The 22888-nt window shown below is 38.8% G+C and overlaps 1 protein-coding gene across 5 annotated transcripts in view; it reads right to left on the bottom strand.

The window, feature by feature from the left end:
* myo6a (myosin VIa) overlaps positions 1-22888 on the bottom strand; it is a 249236-nt gene that overhangs the window by 174936 nt on the left and 51412 nt on the right. For all 5 annotated transcript variants that reach the window (XM_060914031.1, XM_060914027.1, XM_060914026.1 and 2 more), the window contains 8 exons: positions 20912-21037; positions 12366-12435; positions 9418-9491; positions 4713-4842; positions 3787-3892; positions 3522-3577; positions 1270-1367; positions 839-1003 (listed from right to left, as the gene is read on the bottom strand). In XM_060914031.1, coding sequence (XP_060770014.1) covers positions 839-1003; positions 1270-1367; positions 3522-3577; positions 3787-3892; positions 4713-4842; positions 9418-9491; positions 12366-12435; positions 20912-21028 — 816 coding nt within the window. In that variant the 5' untranslated portion in view covers positions 21029-21037. The remainder of the gene's footprint in view (positions 1-838; positions 1004-1269; positions 1368-3521; positions 3578-3786; positions 3893-4712; positions 4843-9417; positions 9492-12365; positions 12436-20911; positions 21038-22888) is intronic.

Below are 22888 nucleotides of genomic sequence, written 5' to 3'. Positions count from 1 at the left end.
TTTGTATTAGTTTCAGTATTAATAGCATGGGAGTACAACTATGAATATTACTTGTATTTATTAAACCAAATACCAGTACAAGTATAAATACTCAGGTAATCATAGAAAATCACACGCACTGATTGGTCAAGAGATCTGGACTATTTCTCGATAATCACTTCGAGCGACTCAGCAAAATTGCAGCCAATCACTGTCACTGTAAGCGAGGAAGAATTCAATTATGAAAGAAAATGCTGTTCCTAAAAGCACTAAAGATGCTACGAAGTTTGGTCTAAAATTATTTAAAAGGTAAGGTGGATCTGTGATTTAATTTATCTACTTCAAAACAAAGCATTTTATTTGAGTCGGCATAGAGAAGTGAAAAGTCTGCACGCATTATATTTGCATGCCGCTTCTGAAGTGTGAAATTTTTATTTTTTAAAAATCACCTGTGTATTTATACTAAAACAATTATCCGCCAAAGACGAAGTGAATATCGGTGAATAATAACCTCGACTTCGTCTCTTATTAATCACATTATCTTCTGTGAAGAATTGTTAATTAGTAGTAATATTGTGTGAGCATTATTAGTAATATTAATAGTAGTAAAATACAAGTATTTAACAGTAGTATTTTTAAGGGTAATTAAATGTACTATTAGTAATCAAATAACTCTTAGCATCAGTGCTAGTTTTAATATTACTTGCTTTTTTTTTTTCCAAAATCAGTACCACAAGAAGTTTTACCATGTTTTGAATTAGTATTATTAATGTTAATTGTAATACAAGTAGAAGTAGTAGTACTCCTCAGAGGAACAGCAGCGGTACACACACACACACACACGTTACATTGTACTCACCCTAAAGCAGTTTGGAGAGGACACATGGAATTTCTCACGGATGTCCTCTGGTGCTCCGGCACACAGCCTATAAAAGACGTGGTAGTTCCTCTCATCTTGACCCTGCGTGCAGATACGTGATTTCTCCAGAAGGTAGTGGGACACAAAACCGCCGACCACCGCGTTCTGCATACCACATAACAGAGTCAGAACATTTTATTTCACCCACATGTACTGATGTATTGGAATTTGACAAAAGGTTAATGCAATAATATACAACTCAAACAGCAAGATAAACACTTAACGGGGAGTATTCCTGTTAAGGAGGCCAGTGAGCGAGTATATGTTCCTAAGCATATGTTTTTGTGAATACACAAAACTTCAATGCAAAAAATAAGAATGCACTTCAGAGAGCGAGAAACAGTAAAAAGAGCATGCGCATACACACTGACCTTTTGGTTAAAATGAATCTCCACAAACTTGCCAAAGCGGCTGCTGTTGTTGTTGCGGACTGTTTTCGCGTTCCCGAATGCCTCCAACAAAGGATTTGCTGCAAAATCCGAAGGAAAGGTCAACGTTCAGTGTGATACATGAGTAGTATATAACACTCTCTCACACACACACATTCACAGTATCATCCGTTAACAGACTCCCATTAAAAGGTGGTGCAATAAAACTGCTCTGGACAGGGATAAGGAAACTTCTGGGTAAGTTTAGTCTTTAAAATATAGGAGGTCTACACTTCACCTGAAATGTTTTTCCTGACACAGTAACCTACGACTGTAATAATGAGAACTACTGTCATCCAGATTTTCTTATGCAAGTGTAAACCATAGGTTTCAACATGACACGATATGATTCCAACTCCTACGGTAAATACAGTAGATATAAAAAGTGTACACACACCATTAATATATATATATATATATATATATATATATATATATATATATATATATATATATATATATTTTACATCAGACCTGAGACCGCGATAAATAATTTCAAAAATGTTTCCCACCTTTAATGTGACCTATAACCTGTACAAAAAAAATCCCAAAAATCTGTTGTGTGTGTGTGTGTGTGTGTGTGTGTGGGGGGGGGGGGGGGGGGGGGGGGGGGGGGGGTGTTGGGTACAATAAGCTAGTTGCACAAGTGTGCACACCCTTAAATACTTTGTTGAAGCACTTTTTGATTTAATTACAGTATTCAGTCTTTTTGGGTTGAAGTTTATCAGCCTGCCACATCTAGACTTGGCAATATTTGCCCACTCTTCCTTGCAAAAGCGCTCCAAGTCGGTCAGATTGCGAGGGCATCTCTTGTGCACAGCCCTCTTCAGGTCACCCCACAGATTTTCAATTGGATTTAGGTCTGGGCTCTGGCTGGGCCGTTCCAAAAAGTTTTTGGGGTCATTGTCGTGCTGAAAGATGAAATTCCTCTTCATCTTCAGCTTTCTAGCAGACACCTGAAGGTTTTGGGCCAAAATTGACTGGTATTTAGAACTGTTCATAATTCCCTCCACCTTGACTAAAGCCCCTGTTCCAGCTGAAGAAAAACAACCCCAAAACATGATGCTGCCACCACCATGCTTCACCGTGGGTATGGTGTTCTTTTGGTGACGTGCAGCGTTTTTGCACCAAACATACCTTTTGGAATTGCGGACAAAAAGTTCAACCTTGGTTTCATCAAACCATAACACATTTTCCCGTGTTTTTGGGAGAGTTGATTTTTTTTTTTTGCAAAATTTAGCCAGGCCTGGATGTTTTTCTTTGACCCTACCCCATAGTCCAGACATATGGAGAATATGGGAAATTGCTGTCACATGTAGTACACAACCAGTACTTGCCAGAAATTCCTGCAGCTTCTTCAGTGTTGCTGTAGGCCTCTTGGCAGCCTCCCTGACCAGTTTTTGTCTCATCTTTTCATCAATTTTGGAGGGACGTCCAGTTCTCGGTAATGTCACTGTTGTCCTGTATTTTCTCCACTCCTTGATGACGGTCTTCACTGTGCTTCATGGTATATCTAATGCCGTGGAAATATTTTTGTACCCTTCTCCTGACTGATACCTTTCAACAATGAGATCCCTGTGATGCTTTGTAAGCTCTCTGTGAACCCTGGCTTTTACTGGAGGATGCAACTGAGTAAATGTCTGAACTTTATTTGGGTTAATCAGAGTCATTTTAATTGATGGCAGGTGTGTATCCAAAAAGACTGAATGCTGTACTTACTGTAAATCAAAAGGTGCTTCAACAAAGTATTAGTTTCAGGGTGTGCACACTTATGCAACCAGCTTATTGTATCACCCTCCAACAGATTGGGAAAAGTTTTGAAATTATTTATCATGGTCTCTTTTTTTTTTTTACATCAGAAAAACCTATCATTTTAACGGGGTGTGTACACTTTTTATATCCACTGTAATTGATATTTAATGACATCACTGAATCTGCTATTGACAATGATGTAGAGAAGGACTTAAGTATCAGAGTTATGGGCAGACCACCCGTAGCTTATTTACACATCAATTTCAAAATGTATATTATATATATTTAAAAAAAATAAATAAATATAAACCCACACACTACACACTGGGCGCCTGTCCTATATCAAGTTATTTCAATCATCACATTTTAAATTGATCCACATCATCCGATCATTATACAACTGTTTCCTTATCATAGTAAACAATATACTGCCAAACCCCTACCTTCAACTATCCTCTCATCGATGTCTTGACCCGTCCCGTATGACGTTGTTAAGTACCTGAAAAAAGCCAAAAATTACATAAATGAAAAGGAACAATGAGCATCTGTTGCAATTAGTTACTGTACCATAACCTGGTCAGTTCTTACCAAAGCATTAACATATTGGGGGGGGGGGATAATAATGAAAATGTGCTATCTTCTCACTTTCAGGAAGAATGTGAATACATCAGTCAGCGATTATAATTGAAAATGCTATTCTCTCCTTACCGAAGTACAAACTTTGTGTTTTCAGTCTTTCCGGCACCCGATTCACCAGAGACGATGATCGACTGACTCATCTTCAGCACCTTCATGTCACGGTACGCTTTATCAGCTGGCAGAGACACACAGAGATTCAGCTCTTCCAAGATGCAGAGTTTTGACTCACTCAGAAACTCATGTCTTTTATTCGTTATTTACTCATAGTCATAACCTACAAACCGAGAACAAAATTTCCTCCCAATTTTAAAAGCATTTATTAAACATTATCCACATGTCCACTATGACATTCTAAGAAATAACACTCATCATTTGATACAACAATTCTCCACCCTGATTAGTCAGATGTCAGTAATCAATTTTCTATAACAGCAGCTCGGACAGTAGTTTTCTGTTTAATAATATAAACAGAAAGAAGTCTCCAGTGTCAGCACTTCGTAACGGTCTTCAGTAAGTTTTCAGACATGGGGAAGTCTTTAGCAAGGAAATATTTAAGATATTAAAAAAAAAAAAAAAAGTCATCGTTTTGTCTTATTGAATGATTATTACAACAGGCTGGTGATGGAACAGCTGAGAAAGAAAGTCTGCAATAATTTATAGCTGCTATGAGGTAACAGGAACTAACAAAATTCGTATCTAAAATCAGCTTCTCACTTGGAATATCTTAATTCTCTGAGGAGAAAATTATGATGCACAGAATATATTATCAGTTATTGTTTTTCCCTAAAATACAAGCCATACGATACTATAACACTGTCTAGGAAGCACCAAGTATTCTGGAAATATTACATAATGCATTTAATAAATACCATTTTTAAAATTTTATTTCGGATGCTTTTTCTCTCCAACACCCTTATCTATATCAGAATTTTCTTACGACATGCCATCATTCTGAAACCACACAACCTGGGTTTGGTGGTTTCACCTGCACTCACCGATGGCATACACGTGCGGTGGAAGCGTCCCCAGAGATCGGCCCTGGTACTGCTTGATGGTCTCAGGGGAATAGAGCTTTGGAAGGTCATAGTAGGGATTCACTGCTATCAGAATGTTGGCTACATACGTCTACAACAAAGAATAATACAATCCATTCAGTGCAACTTAAATGAAGAGAAAAGACAAAAAATGTTTAACTTCAAAAATGAACAAAATATGTGCCATTTGGATGGGGTGTGCAAACTTTTGTACACAACAACAAAATACTCTTGTATTTTAAATGAACGAAAATGGTTTCTTCACATATTGAGTGAGGCTCAGTAACAAAGGATACATTTTTATTTAGTACTTCCACAAAAGGTCTCAATGATATTGCAGCTGATATTCTGAATTTCAGCCCCATGATCATTTTAACTTCAAATCCAAATGTGCTTAAATATGCAGAAACTACACAGCAGCAGCGTGCAGTAGATACCTTGTACGTTCTGCACTTTATTTCGACTGAAACCTCAAGAAGCCCAAAAGTCTGAACATTTCAGCACAGGTACAACACAGGTAATGCTGTTGCTTAGACATACAGTTGTGGTCAGAAGTTTACATACAGTGACATGAAGGTCATGGCAATATTTGGGCTTTCAGTAATTTCTGTGAACTGCTCTTTTTCTGTGGCAGAAGGTACAGCATACATCTTTAATTTAAAAATACTAGAATTTGGTGCACAAGTTTTAATTTTCTTTGGGTTTTCTGAAATCAAACACCGAGTCAAAATTACCTTGACCAAACCACTTTTGTTTACCATGAACAAACTTCTGGCAGAATTCTGGTTGGATACTTCATGACTCTTCATGGTAGAATTGGTAGTTCAATTAAATTAATTTGTTTTTTTTCTTGGCATGGACTCGATTTATAAGCACGGTCCATATATTTTCAATAGGGTTGAAGTCAGGACTTATTTTAAGCTTAAATGTTGCCTGCTTTATCCTCCACAACAAGCTCTGATGCACGTTTGGGTTCATTATCCTGTTGTAACTCCCAAGTCGTGTTCAAGTTTCTGATGGTTTATGCTGAAGAATTCTGAGGTAGTCCTCCTCCTTCATTATTCCATCCACTTTGTGCAATGAACCAGTTCCACTGGCAGCAAAACAGCCCCAGAGCATGATGATCCTACCACCACCACCAGCTGGTACAGTGTCCCTCTGTATATGGTGATCAATGTGGCCAAGCAACTCAACCTTTGTCTCATCGGACTATACAGCTTTCCTCCAGAAGGCTTTTTTCTTTGTCCGTGTGGTCAGCTTCAAACTTCAGTTAAGCTTGAAGGAGTCAGTTTTCGAGCAGGGGGTTATTTCTTGAATAGCAGCTTCTTAGTCCACAGTGATCTGAACTGTAGACAGTGATCCATCAGCTTCCAATTCATGGCAGGGCTGTGCCATGGTGGTTCCCAGGTTGTTTCTGACCATCCAAACCAATCTCCTTTCAGCTGAGGGTGACAGTTTGGGTTTTCTTGAAGCAAAGTGGCTTGGCAAAGTGACTACACCTCACAATAAATAGGATACAATTGTTTGAACTGATCTTGGAATTTACAGTTGTTTAGAAATGGCTCCAAGAGACATTTTGGAGTTGTGTACATCTGCAATCCTCTTTCTCAGATCTGCACTGAGCTCCTTGGACTCTCATTTTACTGTGTGTTGGTCAATCCAATGAGTGCTGTAAACAAACCCTTTTTATGAAGGCACAGAGAAGCTACCAGCTGTAGCCAATCATGATCGCTAACAGGAAGTTAAGAGACCTCGGCCTTGGCAAGAAAAGAGACATTTTGGAAGTTTCAGTACCTCTGAATTAATAATTTAAGTAAGCGTATGTAGATCTTTGACCCTGTATGTATAATTTTTGACCCTGTGTTTATTTCAGAAAACCCAAAGAAAATTAAAACTTGTGTACCAAATTCTAGTTTTTTTTTTTTTAATTAAAGCTGTACAATCATTCTGCCACAGAAAAAGAACGGTTCAAAGAAATTACTGAAAGCCCAAATATTGCCATGACATTCATGTCACTGTATGTAAACTTCTGACCACAACTGTATGTAAGATTTTATACATCACGATATAGCATTCACTGTATGTATGGCAAGTCAGCTTCCCTCCTCAGTCTGCAACTGGTATAGTTTATATAAACTCTGAATATCGCTCTACAGAGTACCTGCTGAATATGGTGTGTAAATGGAAGTGCAAGTGTACTATTGCAATGACACATTTGAGCCACTAGATGGCACATGAAAAGCTATTCTGTATTTTTTTCTTTATACATCTCTACATGTAGGTGTGAAAGAATACTTTTTTTTATTTCTACACTCCAGTGTAGATACAGTATTTCCACAAAAGGTCTCAATGACCTAGGTTTTTTCAATTAAAATCTCAACACCGGCTTTAAACACAACCACTAAGCTGGAAAAAAGTGAATTGATACAATTAGAAGGATAGAAATTTCTATCATTTTCTCAAATCCAATTTTCACATTCATATTTGAGTCCAGCTGTAATTTGAGGCCATTTGCATCCAAAACAGGTGAACAATGTTGGAATTACGGCACTTCACACATATGGTCCACCCTTTTTAACTGACCAAAAATAATTGAACAATTTTCTGCTCAGCTGTTCCACGGTGTGCGTTTTATTTCCTGGTTATTTTACTTACATGTAAGCAGATTTTTTAAAACAAAATCTAAAAGTTGATTTCAAGTGGGGCATTTGTATTTGGAAATCTGTCTAAAGAGTCATCACAACCAGTGAAGCAAGCCATCATTTGGATGGGGCCATCGGAGAGATGGCTAAAAAAAATGAAGTGTGGCCAAACCAACTATTTGGTACATCGTAAAAAAGAAAATGCACTCATGAGCTCAGGAACACCAAAAGGCCAGAACAGAACAACTGCAGTGAACGAGAGAAGAATTCTTTCCTTGGTGAAGGAAAACCCCCTCACAATAGTTGGGCAGATCAACAGCACCCTCCAGGAAGCAGGCATATTTGTGTCAAAGTCAACAATCAAGAAAAGGCTTCACTACAGTAAATGAATAGGGTTTACCAAAAGATGTAAACCATTGGTAAGCCTCAGGAAGGAAAAATGAAGAATGCTGAGAGTGTGAAGAAGGGAAGGACCTGCTCATGATCCAAAGCATACCAGGTCATCTCATTGCGCAGGTGTGTACAGCCGCCAGTAGAACTAGTTCCCTTGTATTTATTGAGGATGTGACCGCTGACAAAAGCAGCGGGATGCATTCTGTAGTGTATAGGGCTATAGCATCTGCTCAAATTCATCCAAATGCTTCAAAACTCATTGGATTGCACTTCATATAGTGCAGATGGGCAATGACCCTAAGCATACTTTGAATGCAACCCAAGACTTCAAGGTAAAGAATGGCCAAGTCAATCCCCTGACCTGAAGCCATCGGCGCTGCATTTTACTTCCTGAAGGCAAAACTAAGGTCAAAACATCCCAAGAACATGCAGGAACTGAAAACCGCTGCAGTAATCTCTCTAGGCCTGGTAGAGCACCACCAGGGGAAAATATAAATAAATAAAAATAAAAATGAAATCCAGCTCTTGGTGATATCTTTGGGTTTCAGACTTCAGGCAGTCACTGACTGCAAAAAAATAAAATAAAATACTCAACCAAGTATTAAAAATGGAATTAAATTTTAATGGTTATGTTGTAATTAATACAAGGCTGACATGATTTGGATGTAAAATGCCATCAAATTAAAGCTAAAAAGTCTGCAGTTTGAACTCATTAACTTTAACTCCAGTATACTGTGATAGACAAATAAATTAAGATTAAAATAACAAAATGTACAAAAATATTTACAGACTTGACTATGTATTTAATATTGGCTACAAGTGGACTTAAATGATCCTCATTTGAGCAAATATCGCTCAAGAAAAAAAAAAATATCAACTCAAGTTTACGTCAGAAATCACACGCCTCTGTTTTCAGCAAACGGTCTAAATAGTGCTTAAATCTGTAATTACGTTCTCGCACCTTAATTCTGCATGTGGCCTTGTGTGTGTAATCACTAAACAGCAAGTTAATATATATTATTAATACAATTAGTGTACGAAGATTGAGGATTTAGTTGGTTGCTGAACGACACCCAAATGATCCTGCGAGATCAGGACAAACAAAAGTGGAAGAGGTGCAAGAGGAGATCAAAGCAAGTTTTTCTGAACCTGCCTAAAGAATGTAGTTTTATATCCAGTCACAACAAAAGTACAATGTATATTTTGGTTAATGGTTCTTCAATCAGTCGAGTTAATCCCATTAGACCAAACACTTGAAGGCAAATTGTAAAAGAGACCAAAACAAAGTCAATTTTTTTAAAAAAGGTGACAAATAATAGGTTTTATTACAAGGCTTTGTTGAATACTCAGTTCTCATTGGTCAATTGCTGTAGACCGTTACTGTGGACCACATCATTCGTTGAAGGAATAAAAATTGTCAAATTATTGATTTCTTTAGTGAGTAGCCGTGTATTAAGCAGGATAACATACAGCAAGCCGGTCAATATTGATACACAACTCAAAGGATCGTTATATTCTAAAAGGTTGTACTGAATTAGACAGAAGAGCTTTCTTTGGTCAGGAACATGGAATACATACCTAAACATTAAGAAAGTGAACATAGTGTGTTTTCAGTGGGGTTTAATACTTACATAAATTTTATCTTTACTGTAGCGCACACGGATGTTATTCAGAAGGGTCGCCTCATTCAAGTACATCAATGAGCCTGCATTATAATAGAACAAGAACATGCATGTATATTTTTAATATATTACTTTTACACACACACACACACACACACACACACACTCCTGGTGTGTATTAACTGTAGCCTGACTCATGCTAAAAACAGTTTTTTGGTACTAAAATTCACTCAGTACTATATTAGACGTTTGTTCTGTTCGGATTAAGCATAATACCTCCCTCTTCAATTTTAAGTAGACAACGTGATCATGACACTCAGTCATATCATTTAATAACTTAAAATAAAGGGTTCTGAGTATAACACAGATTTCAGTAGGGCTATTACAACAATGAGCAACTGCACGTTTCATTAAATAAATAATTGTAAAGATTTACACCATTTAAAGCCTTCAAATCAACAACTCAAATCCCAGAGTCCATGTCAAATTAAAGCAGCACGGTAACGGCACTTTTTCAGATATTATTCTCGCTAAGAAAGCTACAAAGTCCTGATGTGAAGCCGTATTCAGTAGCCTTCCCCTTGACACTACTAATGCAGCGCGACTCGTCCAGATATTTTGGAGGGTGTCCAGGAAAAATAAAATATTCATGAGGAAAGTACTACCTGATTGGCCGGTGAATGCCTTTTGCTTCAGAGTGTTCCTTTTACGGAAAAGTCATTAAAATTCATAGCCTGTATCAACCCTAACCTTCTTTCCGTATACGCTCACTGGCCACTTTATTAGGTATACCCATCCACCTGCTGTTTAATCCAGTTCTCTAAATCAGCCGATCCCTTGACAGCAGCACAATGCATAAAATCATGCAGATACAAAATCAAGAGCTTCAGTCACTGTACACTTCAAACATCAGAATGGGAAAAATTGTGATCTCAAAGTATGGCTTTCACTGTGACACGGGTGTTGGTTTGAGCCAGATGGACTGGTTTGAATTTTTCAGAAACTGCTGATCTCCTGGGGTTTTCACACACAACAGTTTCTAGGGTTTACACAAAATGATGTGAAAAACAAAAAACATCGAGTGAAGGATAGTTCTGTGGGTGGAAATAAATGCCTTGTTAATGAGAGAGGTCAGAGGAAAATGGCCAGATTAGATCGAGCTGCCAGGAAGGATATAGCAACTCTCTACAACCAGGGTGAGCAGAAAAGCATCTCAGCATGCAACAGCAGAAGACCACTCCTGCCAGCCAAGAACAGGAATCTTAGGCCCTGTCCACACGGCAACGGATTCAGATGAATCTGATAAAATTGTTTATCATTTCGGCCTGGCGTCCACACGGCACCGGCGTTTTGGGTGTCCCAAAACGAAATCTTTTGAGAACAGGTTCCAGAGTGAAAAAATCTGGCAACGGAGCCGTTGCGAAGTCATCTGGATGAGTAGAACGGATTTGTTTACGATGACATCACAACCACATGTGCTTCACGCCGGGTAGAAGTGTAACGAACTCGATGCGAGTTGTCAACAAATCCTATAACTTGGTTCATGAAACGCGCTTACAAAATATTTTCACTGTGAATATTTATTGTGTAATGGTGCAAAGTGAGAGAGAGAGAGAGAGAGAGAGAGAGAGAGAGAGAATAGCCCTTAGGGCAGAGTCAATCCCGCCAGCAAAAATCGGGAAAAAAAAGGAGCGATCTCACCTCTTCAGATGTTGGTTTAAGTCCGACAATACATTCCTCAAAAAGGGCGTAGAACAACAAAGTAATCCATCAACGTGTAGCATTTAATTTATTCCGGACCATTAAAGAATTCTGGAGGATATCAGAATGTTGGCGTACCAGCTTCCATCTACCCCCGTTCATTCCTCTTTCCGCGTCTCCATTCAAAAAATGAGCACGTGATTTAAAGGGACTGTATCCATAGGATAGGGAGTGAGAAAGTGTGTGCGTGTGACAGTGATAGTCACTGTGCGCATGCGCAGTTATGCGCATGCGTCTACTTCTATTGTTCTGGTGTCTCCAATGGGACCGTCTTACAGCGCACGTAGTGGTGTGGCATGTGTATTGCAACGTTTTCAGCAAGCGTTGCGATATGAACCTGATATTTTACTGATCCGTTGCCCATGTGGACGCGATATTTAAAAAAATAAAAATCTCGTTGTCATTGTCGTGTGGATGTAGCCTTAGAATCAAGAACAAGTTCCTATTAAAGCGGCCGGTGAGTGTACATGTTCTCTGTCATGGGGTTCCCAAGTCTAAACAATGCACCGAAACACTAAGGCATTCACAGACCAATCAGGGAGTATTTTCCTCATGAATATGAATGAGTATGCATCCAAGATCCCCCAATGAGCCATGAAGTTTAGCATATTTAAATAATAAGTCTTATATGTGAAAGTTTGGCTTGGGAACCAAAGGAATAATGAGTACTGACTACACTGCCACCTGGAGTTCATTACGTTTTAAGACAATTTAATCACTTCTAGTGCATTAGACCAAACATAAAAAGGTACAGAATGAAACTTCATTTATTTGTCTTCAGTAACCACTTTATTCTGATCAGAGTTGAGGTGGATCTCAGGAACATTGTGCATTCTCACCTTAGACCCGATCAAGTGCACATAAAGGGGCAATTAAGAGTAGACAATTACCTGGCTACTGTCGCTTCCAAATGGGACAGATTAAAGGCAGACACACTTGTTAAACTGTGCTTGTGTCAACAGGAGGACAAATAACGTCCTGTATATGTTGCATGTCACAGGTGATTTCTGTATTTTCAGCTTTTTCCAATTAGGCTTTTAACTGACTTTGGATGCAGGAAAAGCCCACATTAAACTATCAGACCTCGACTTACTCAGATCTACTTTGAATGGAGATTTCAGTTGGAACTTGACTCAAAGTCAGAATAAAAATGTGATGCCATAGTGGATTTTACTTGAAAGATTTCACACACTTACAGTTGTCCTCGACATGTTTGTTGACGTCGTCCTCGGCCGGAAAAACCTGGCTAACAGGAGCACGAAATGTCTGAAACACAGGAAACAGAGCAGCGTTAACATTCCCAGAGATCAATTTGAGTAAACTTATTCCACAACACGCTCAGCATTGCATTCTCCATTCTGATTGGTCAGAAAATCTTGAAAAATTTTCTAAATTAAGATTTATATTAATGCACATGTTCTAATATTTTATCTTTTCTATCGTAACAGCTTACAGTGGTGCTTGAAAGTTTGTGAACCCTTTAGAATTCTCTATATTGCTGCATAAATATGACCTACAACATCATCAGATTTTCGCACAAGTCCTAAAAGTAGATCAAGAGAACCCAGATAAACAAAGGAGACAAAAATATTATACTTGGTCATTTATTTATTGAGCAAAATGATCCAATTTTACATATCTGTGAGTGGCAAAAGTATGTGAACCTCTAGGATTAGCAGTTCATTTGAAGGTGAAATTAGAGTCAGGTGTTTTCAATCAATGGGATGACAATCAGGTGTGAGTGGGCACCCTGTTTTATTTAAAGAACAGGGATCTATCAAAGTCTGGGCTTCACAACACATGTTTATGGAAGTGTATCATGGAACGAACAAAGGAGATTTCTGAGGAGCTCAGAAAAAGCATTGTTGATGCTCATCAGGCTGGAAAAGGTCACAAAACCATCTCTAAAGAGTTTGGACTCCACCAATCCACAGACAGACAGACAGACAGACAGACAGACAGACAGAGGAAATTCAAGACCATTGTTACCCTTCCCAGGAGTGGTCGACCAACAAAGATCACTCCAAGAGCAAGGCGTGTAATAGTCGGCGAGGTCACAAACGACTTCAGGGTAACTTCTAAGCAACTGAAGGCCTCTCTCACATTGGCTAATGTTCATGAGTCCACCATCAGGAGAACACTGAACAACAATGATGTGCATGGCTGAGCTGCAAGAAGAAAGCCACTGCTCTCCAAAAAGAACATTGCTGCTTGTCTGCAGTTTGCTAAAGATCACATGGAGAAGCCAGAAGGCTATTGGAAAAATGTTTTGTGGATGGATGAGACCAAAATAGAACTTTTTGATTTTAAATGAAAAGCGTTCTGTTTAGAGAAAGGAAAAACACTGCATTCCAGCATAAGACCCTTATCCCATCTGTGAAACATGGTGGTGGTAATATCATGGTTTGGGCCTGCTTTGCTGCATCTGGGCCAGGACAGCTTGCCATCGTTGATGGAACAATGAATTCTGAATTATACCAGCGAATTCTAAAGAAAATGTCAGGACATCCGTCCATGAACTGAATCTCAAGAGAAGGTGGATCATGCAGCAAGACCACGCCCCTAAGCACATAAGTCGTTCTACCAAAGAATGGTTTTTAAAAAAAAAAAAAAAAAAAAAAAAGAGAATAAAAGTTAAAATGTTTTGGAATGGCCAAGTCAAAGTCCTGACCTTAATCCAATCGAAAGGTTGTGGAAGGACCTGAAGCGAGCAGTTCATGTGAGGAAACCCACCAACATCCCAGAGTTGAAGCTGTTCTGTACAGTGGAATGGGCTAAAATTCCTCCAAGCCGGTGTGCAGGACTGATCAACAGTTACCGGAAACGTTTAGTTGCAGTTATTGCTGCACAAGGGGGTCATACCAGATACTGAAAGCAAAGGTTCACATACTTTTGCCACTCACAGATATGTAATATTGGATCATTTTCCTCAATAAATAAATGACCAAGTATAATATTTTGTCTCATTTATTTAACTGGGTTCTCTTTATCTACTTTTAGGACTTGTGTGAAAATCTGATGTTGTAGGTCATATTTATGCAGCAATATAGAGAATTCTAAAGGGTTCACAAACTTTCAAGCACCACTGTACATGAGGATTATTATGGCAGACGGTCCACATAATCTGAATAATCAATCATTGATATGGTGACTTTTCTCAGAGGAGATGTTTATTTAGCTTTTAAAAGGAGTCTCCAGGGTCAGATTTTTGAAGTGTCAAAGGTAAAGTTGTAACTTCTTCCTCTGACACAGGAAAGTCTTCAGGATGCAGAGTTTTGCAGTTTCTTGGGAACATGACAAGTTGTTTGGGTTTTTTTTTTCCTCCCCTTATTGACTTCGAACACAAGTGATCGCAGGAACTCATTTGATAAGGAGAAAAGACCATTATTCTATTGCATATGTACAGTGCATCTTCCTCCAAAGCCAATTCTGATTGCAACTTGGGTGACTGATGCTCATATCATTATATCCTCATAATGGCTTGCTACATTTTTTTTAATGCCTTGCTAAATATATGAGCAAGTTTCACATTCATGTTGGAACCAGCTGAGTGACTAAATAAATCTCATCTCATTATCTCTAGCCGCTTTACCCTGTCCTACAGGGTCGCAGGCAAGCTGGAGCCTATCTCAGCAGACTACGGGCAAAAGGCGGGGTACACCCTGGACAAGTCGCCAGGTCATCACAGGGCTGACACAGAGAACCATTCACACTCACACCTACGGTCAATTTAGAGTCACCAGTTAACCTAACCTGCATGTCTTTGGACTGTGGGGGAAACCGGAGCACCCGGAGGAAACCCACACGGACACGGGGAGAACATGCAAACTCCGCACGGAAAGGCCCTCGTCGGCCATGGGGCTCGAACCCAGACCTTCTTGCTGTGAGGCAACAGCACTAACCACTACACCACCAGGCCGCCCCCTCTAAATTAATTAATTAATTAATTAATTATTAAAAAGGCAGGACAAAATGTCCCTGGTCCATTCAGAGGACACTTATCGCTCCAGGAAGTATAGGACACTCTGGTGTGATATTATTCCATCATTTCCTGTTTCTATTTTCCTGGAAGGGCGAACCCACTCCTTCGAGTACATCAGGATATATTCGGAAATGTTTGACAGAAATATTTTATGTTCCAGTTGCCCGAATACAGCCATAGATATTTTTGACTCCGATCAAATCCTAAATAACTGTATATGTATGCATCAAAAACACACCGTCACAGAGGTGCATGTGACCGGTCCCCTCATTTCCTGGTACCGCTTTCGTTAACATAAAACAAATTCCAGATATTACGTTTACATAAATTACTTCTGTTTAAAAACCCAAGTCAAGTGACTCCAGAGAATTTTCAGGAGGCTCACATATGATCAAAGACGATACACTGCAGAAAATGTACTGCAAGCTCCAGAATTACTGGCACCTTTGGTAAAGATGGGGTTTAAAAAAATAAATAAAAAGGGGTGAATTAGCTTACTTTTACATGAGCAAGAAATCAGAACTCTAATCTGTAAGTACGTTTAATCTAACATTTAAAAAAAAAAATTATATACATCATTATTGGTGCTCCGTTGAACCAGTTTTTTTTTATTGCATCAGCCATTTAAAAAATAAATCTATTTTGTAAATAAATGATACATTACATTAATATGTAATGTTGCATGAATGTATTTATATACGTATTTCTCCAGTGCTGACAGAAGATCAGGAAACAATAAGAACATTCATTGTCACTGTGGCCATGTCAAATAATAGAAATGATGAAAACTGCTTGACAGATGTGACATTTCTGTGCATGGCCACTGACACAGTCGCGTGACAGTTTTCTAGTTGTGTTTGCACTGCTACTTTAATAACAGCCTATTTGATAAATACAGTTGTGGTCAGAAGTTTACATACAGTGACATGAATGTCATTTTGGATATGAATGTCATGGCAACATTTGGGCTTTCATTAATTTCTTGGAACTGTTCTTTTTCTGTGGCACAATGTACAGCATACATCCAATTTATTAAAAAAAAACACTACTAGAATTTGGTGCACAAGTTTTAATTTTCTTTGGGTTTTCTGAAATCAACACAAGGTCAAAGTTATACGTATTGGGTCAAAAATGTACATACACTCACTTAGATTATTAATTCAGAGGTGCTGAAATTTCCAAAATGCATCTTATCTTGCCAAGGCCTCTTAACTTCCTGTTAGGGATGATTGACTACAGCTGGCAGCTTCTCTGTGCCTTCATAAAAAGGGTTTGTTTACAGCGCTCATTGGATTGACTAACACACAGTAAAATGGGAAAGTCCAAGGAGCTCAGTGCAGATCTGAGAAAGAGGATTGCAGATGTACACAACTCCAGAATGTCTCTTGGAGCCATTTCTAAACAACTGCAAATTCCAAGATCAGTTCAAACAACTGTATCCAAGTTATTGTAAGCTGTAGTCACTTTACCAAGCCACTTTGCTTCAAGAAAACCCAAACTGTCAACCTCAGCTGAAAGGAAATTGGTTTGGATGGTCAGGAACAACCTGGGAACCACCATGGCACAGCCCTGCCATGAAGTGGAAGCTGATGGATCACTGTCTATAGTTCAGATCACCATGGATAAGAGGCTGCTATCCATGAAATAACCCCCTGCTCCAAAATTGACACCTTCAAGCTTAACCAAAGTTTGATGCTGACCACACAGAGAAAGAAAAAAGGCCTTCTGGAGGAAAGCTGTATGGTCAGATGAGACAAAGATTGAGTTTTTTGGCCACAATGACCACCATGTACAGAGGGACACTGTACCAGCTGGTGGTGGTGGTAGGATCATCATGCTCTGGGGCTGTTTTGCTGCCAGTGGAACTGGTTTATTGCACAAAGTGGATGGAATAATAAAGTAGGACTACCTCAGAATTCTTCAGCACAAGCCATCAGAAACTTGAACACAACTTGGGACTTAACAAGACAATGAACCCAAACACGCATCAGAGCTGGTTGTGGAGGATAAAGCAGATGAACATTATGCTTAAAACAAGTCCCGACTTCAACCTTATTGAAAATATATGGACTATGCTTGTAAGTCAAGTCCATGGCAAGAGGAGGAGAAGAAAAAAAAAAAATTTAATTGAACTCTACCAATTGTACCATGAAAAGTCGTGAAGTATCCAACCAGAATTCTGCCAGAAGCTTGTTCATGGTAAATAAAAATGTTTGGTCAAGGTGAATCTTGGGAAGAGACATTTTACCCAAATATTAGGTGTGCTGCATGTAAATTTTTGACCCCGTGCTGATTTCAGAAAACCCAAAGAAAATTAAAACTTGTGCACCAAATTGTAGTGTTTTTTTTTTAAATTAATGATGTATGCTGTACATTTTGTCACAGAAAAAGAACAGTTCAAAGAAATTACTGAAAGCCCAAATATTGCCATGACATTCATATCCAAGATGACATTCATGTCACTGCATGTAAACTTCCGACCACAACTGTATATATTTTTACAAAGCTACGCTAGTGGGTCAGTGATTTTGTGAAGGTTGTTCAGGATCAGCTCCATCCCAGTAGTTCATGGTCCAAAGAAGAAAAGAAAAGTGCCTACACTGAAGTAGGAACTCAAAATGGTTTCTTGAATGATGCCTCAGGAACTAAGATCAATCCTGGTTCGACTGGTGGGGGTTAGCCAGGAAACTGGGAATAGTCTTTCTATGGTTTTCTGAATAGGAGCACAAGTTTTAGTAATAAAAAATAAATAAATAAATAAATAAATAAATCCTTATACGTAAATGTGTCATTCTATATATAAAGTGACTTCTGTAAAGTACTACAGTGTAATGCCACTTTTTTTTTGCATCCCATCCAGGGTTGATCTTCTCGTTACGTTCATTGGTGCAACTATCCAGAACACGTCCTATTTCTGCAGTGCTTGAGTTCTATCCTTTGGCTCAGTTTGTGTCTCACAGTTCAGTTTAAAAAAAAAAAAAAAACCCAACCCACACACAACCCAAAGCAATCCAAAATGCACAGTATTTTTGGTTCCCATTTTGGTTGATTCGCTTCTTGGTTTAAGCACCAACAGTGGCATGTTTATTTCTTACTTCAGTCAGAGTTCAGAAGAGAAGAAGCTACAACCAGACTGCTTTTGTTACTGAAAAGATTCAGGGCAAAATCTGACAAGTGCTGGTGATGCAAGCCTGGGGATCAAGTTTCCCCTCGCTGTTGCATGCCTCCAAGAAGGCACAGATACAAACAATAGAAGGGTTGACATGTCGTCATGTATTTATTTTCTTTTCCTCTCTCCACTTTCCCCCGCTTCCTCTCTCACTGATTGCACTGACACACACTATGCTGGTAAACACTCCTCACATTGTGCCAATTATCGGAGCCAGCCACTCCAGGCACATCTGTGTCACGTCACACGGGGCAGATGTAAGGTTTCTTTCTCGCCCACATGCACAACTCACTCTATTCACTCAACAAGCAGCTGCATGCCACTCTGATGTCTTTAAGCCTCTCTCAATGCAGCTCTGAAGAGGCACTACTGAAGTTTAGAGCTGTGCCTTACTTTAGTAGTGACCTAAAAGCAAGACGTATCGGTTAGTTCATTTTATACAACTGTGCAGTTCAGGTCTTGAATCTGATTGATCAGAAGGTGTTGACTAATTTTACATAATCTGCCGCTATTTATTTTAATACTGTACCTTGTTTCTATTGTAGCAACTTACACATGGACGCGCCAAACTGTCAATCCAAGAGCAAGGTGTTGTTACTTTAACAACTATAATAATTGATCTTGTTCATTTTTCTGTGAAAAGATTTGTGTAACATTTATGGATCGATTCTTCAGTGTCAGACTTCAGGACAGAAAAAAAAAAAAAAAAAAAAAAAAAGTGCTTATAGGAACCAACTTGTTTCCCAGACATTCCACAATGTAAAACATAACTGTAAAGTGATCAAATATAGAATGTGTTGTTCCTTAATAAACGCAGAATTGCAACTGTTGGCAAGTCACCATGGTATAAGAGGAATAAAACATTTTGGGACATGGGGTCACTGGAAAATAATCAGCTTCAGGTTGGAAACAGTAATTCCACAAGTCAGGTCACAACACACTTTTCCTATACCAGCACACCCCCAAGAGTTCTATTCCTTACTTCACAGCAGGCTTGTAGTACTCGAGTCCGATTTGTGCCCTAATTTTAAGGACTCGTGACTTGACTCGGACTCGTGCATTTACTGCATTCGGACTCGTAAATTGGAGACGAGGACTGATTTTTTTTTTCTTTATTTTTTGTAACATGCCATAATAATTTGGCATAAGATATTTATATCTACATTAATTTTTTTTACTAATTTAGTGCAAGAGTGTCACACCTGCGCGCCTTGCACTAAGCAGACTCTCACCTGCACAGGATTAAAGTGTAATTCAGCACACCTATATAAAAACCATAAACACACACTTACTTTGCAAAGTAGAGTTGAGTTGCTGACATTACCGAGCCTTATTTCCTTGTTTGGTTTCCTGATCCCTTATTTCCTGTTTCTCGTCTTTGATTCTGCCAAGTCTACGATAGCCTGTTTGTGCCTCGCTTGACCTATTGCCCGTTTCTCCATTTTATGATTTTGCCTACCGTTTTGGATTGTTTACCTGTCTTCACCTGTATTAATAAGCACACCTTCTGCACTTACATCTGTCTCCCAACCATCTCTGATAGAATACTTCACACTCCCTGACAAAGAGAATGCACATAATTATGACCTGTTCATGTGTTATGTTCAGGAACAAACTCATGTTAATGGTGCTGAAACAGCCACTGTCAAATGGTGCAGATGGAGTCGTGTTCTTGGACTCAACTCAGATTGTGTACTCAACATTTTTTTTTTTAAATGACTTGGACTTGACAAACACTGAGGACTTGAAACTGGACTCAGACTCAAGGTTTAGTCATTCGACTACAAACACTGCTTCACAGTTGCAGTTTAATTCTGAGCTTAAAGGAGAACCAAAGGCAAATTTTTTAAAATCAAAAATCTCTCATTTTATTAAATATAGGAATGCATTTTTGATCGCTATTTTGTCACTGCTAAAGCAAGTTATGAGTGTCTGAAATACGTAATATATCAGTCCATATGTCAAAGCAATGGTGTAAACGAGATTCATTGAGACCTATGCGAGACATCGTAGGACGGAAGTAAAAAACGTACAGCAGAAATCAAAGTGACCAACATCTGCCAACGTTGTCAAAAAGACGCACACGCCCTCTTTCGAATGCTGATGTAATCAAGCCGGAAGTTGTGTTTGTTTTGATAGCAAAATCAAGAAAGTTTGAAAAAAAGTAGGCAGTAATAGTCATTTAAACTTGTTTTGGTGCAATATTTCATTTGGAAAAGAGTTTTCAAAATGGAGGCACTGACACCTGGCTGACACTTCACGTTTCGAAATCTCACACAAGTCTCATGAAGATCGCGCGGATAAGCGACGCCTGCCGTGGACCAAACGAACTAAATTCAACATGTCTAAAAAACGAATAGGCTGATAAGTATAATATTTAATTGCAATTAGTTGCCAAAACGAGTCACGATATTAGGTTCCTGAAACCGGAAACGTAACTGAATAACACGTTAAGAAATAAAGCAACTTTAAAAATGACTTCAGTTCCCCTTTACCTTAGAACACTGCGGTAAGCTAAAAATAGACAGAGTTCCTCCACTGGGTAGAACCTGCACTGCAGACAGAGCTGAAAGGTCAAAGTTGAGTCTCACCTTGCCTTTCTCCTTGAGGGATTCGATGGTCAGACTGTCAGCTCCAATGTCCACAATGGTGCCCAGCTGGAACCCATCAGTAGGGTGAGGCGCCCACACCGGCTTCCCATCCTCCATCTCACCGCACTGCAACCAGATGTACTCTTATTACATTTTTATAAAATCACAGGAACTATGATGCACACATTATTATTCTGTCATTTCATTGAGCAGGCATGGCTTTAGAGCTCAGCGAATGTCAAGAGAATTATGGGATTGCCTTTGCTGATAAATACATATAGTAATCAGTCAAACGTTTGGACACGCCTACTCTTTCATAGACTTTTCTGTATTTGGACCATTTTCTACATTGTAGAACAATACTGAAGACATCAAAACTATGAAACAACATGGAACATATATGGAATTATGTGGTGAACAAAAGTGTTAAAAATAGAAGGTCATTTGGTAGAGTGCATACCTCTGCCAAGCCACATAACATTAAAATCAAAATCACTTGAACTGAGGATAATACTAATGCTGTACATGAAATTTCATCACAATCCATTCAGTGCTTTTTGAGTTACATTGGAACAGGGAATAAATAAATATTAGATCCATATACATATCTGGATTTGCATCAAATTCTAAACGAATTGTTCCTTGGCCCATGGCTCACCTTTCCTCAAAATTCTTTCACTATTTGAGTTACATTGGGAACAGACAAACAGAGGTGAAAACAACCACCTCCAATACATTTGGCAGAAGTAACAAAATATGTTTCATATTTTAGATTCTTTATCTTGTTTCCTTTTTTCAATTAACATCAATCATTGAACCGAATTAAGACAAACATGAGTAATTTATTTACCTCTGTATAAAACATGAATGTGATCTCAATACAGAACATAAGCAAAAATATTTATGTAACATCTCTATTTTGTTGTAAATTTGACAAAAAAGGCGGCACGGTGGTGTAGTGGTTAGCGCTGTCGCCTCACAGCAAGAAGGTCCTGGGTTCGAGCCCCGGGGCCGGCGAGGGCCTTTCTGTGTGGAGTTTGCATGTTCTCCCCGTGTCCGCGTGGGTTTCCTCCGGGTGCTCCGGTTTCCCCCACAGTCCAAAGACATGCAGGTTAGGTTAACTGGTGACTCTAAATTGACCGTAGGTGTGAATGTGAGTGTGAATGGTTGTCTGTGTCTATGTGTCAGCCCTGTGATGACCTGGCGACTTGTCCAGGGTGTACCCCGCCTTTCGCCCGTAGTCAGCTGGGATAGGCTCCAGCTTGCCTGCGACCCTGTAGAAGGATAAAGCGGCTAGAGATAATGAGATGAGATGAGATTTGACAAAAAAAATTTGGTGTATAAGATAAAATGCATAGTAAACAAGGAATTTATTCACCAGTCAATTAAAAAAAAAAAAGGCACGCTAGTCTCGCCCTTGCCAATAAATTAACTTCAGCCACCAATGTAGCAGTTTATTGTGTTGAATTAATTCACGAAGCAATATAATCATGTATGGCATAAAATCATTTTAACATTAAAATAAATAAACAAAAACTAAGGAATGTCCAGTAATAATTTACACAAAACTATTGAATGTACAGAGAAACCAAAAGGCCATGAAGATCTGGATTTTAAGAGCATCTCTCAGAAACAGCAGAATTTAAATTAGCAAAATGTGACTTAGTAAGTGGCATATGTTGGCAAAATAGTACTGACAATTTCTTTTGCTCACTTAATTTCCTTTACACATGAAACCATTTGACCTTCTGTTTAAAGGTTCTTGGATTCTGACCAATAAACTCCATTGAGTCCAATCCAAATAACTCAACAGCGCAAAACTTACTTATCAAAACTAGCTTAATTTCTTGCCTAACTAAAAACTTCAATCCATCCCTGGTGAAAATCTTTCAAGGATCTGTAAAGTTCTTTGAGGATCTCAACAAAGATCCTCAAAAGATCTTCAAGGATCTTTAATATTCTTGACAAAATCTACAA

This window comes from Neoarius graeffei, chromosome 2 (genome assembly GCF_027579695.1).
Source record: "Neoarius graeffei isolate fNeoGra1 chromosome 2, fNeoGra1.pri, whole genome shotgun sequence".
NCBI classification, from domain to species: Eukaryota; Metazoa; Chordata; class Actinopteri; order Siluriformes; family Ariidae; genus Neoarius; species Neoarius graeffei.
The sequence above is the reverse complement of the archived record's forward strand: the minus strand, read 5'-3'. Positions and strand labels throughout refer to the sequence as shown.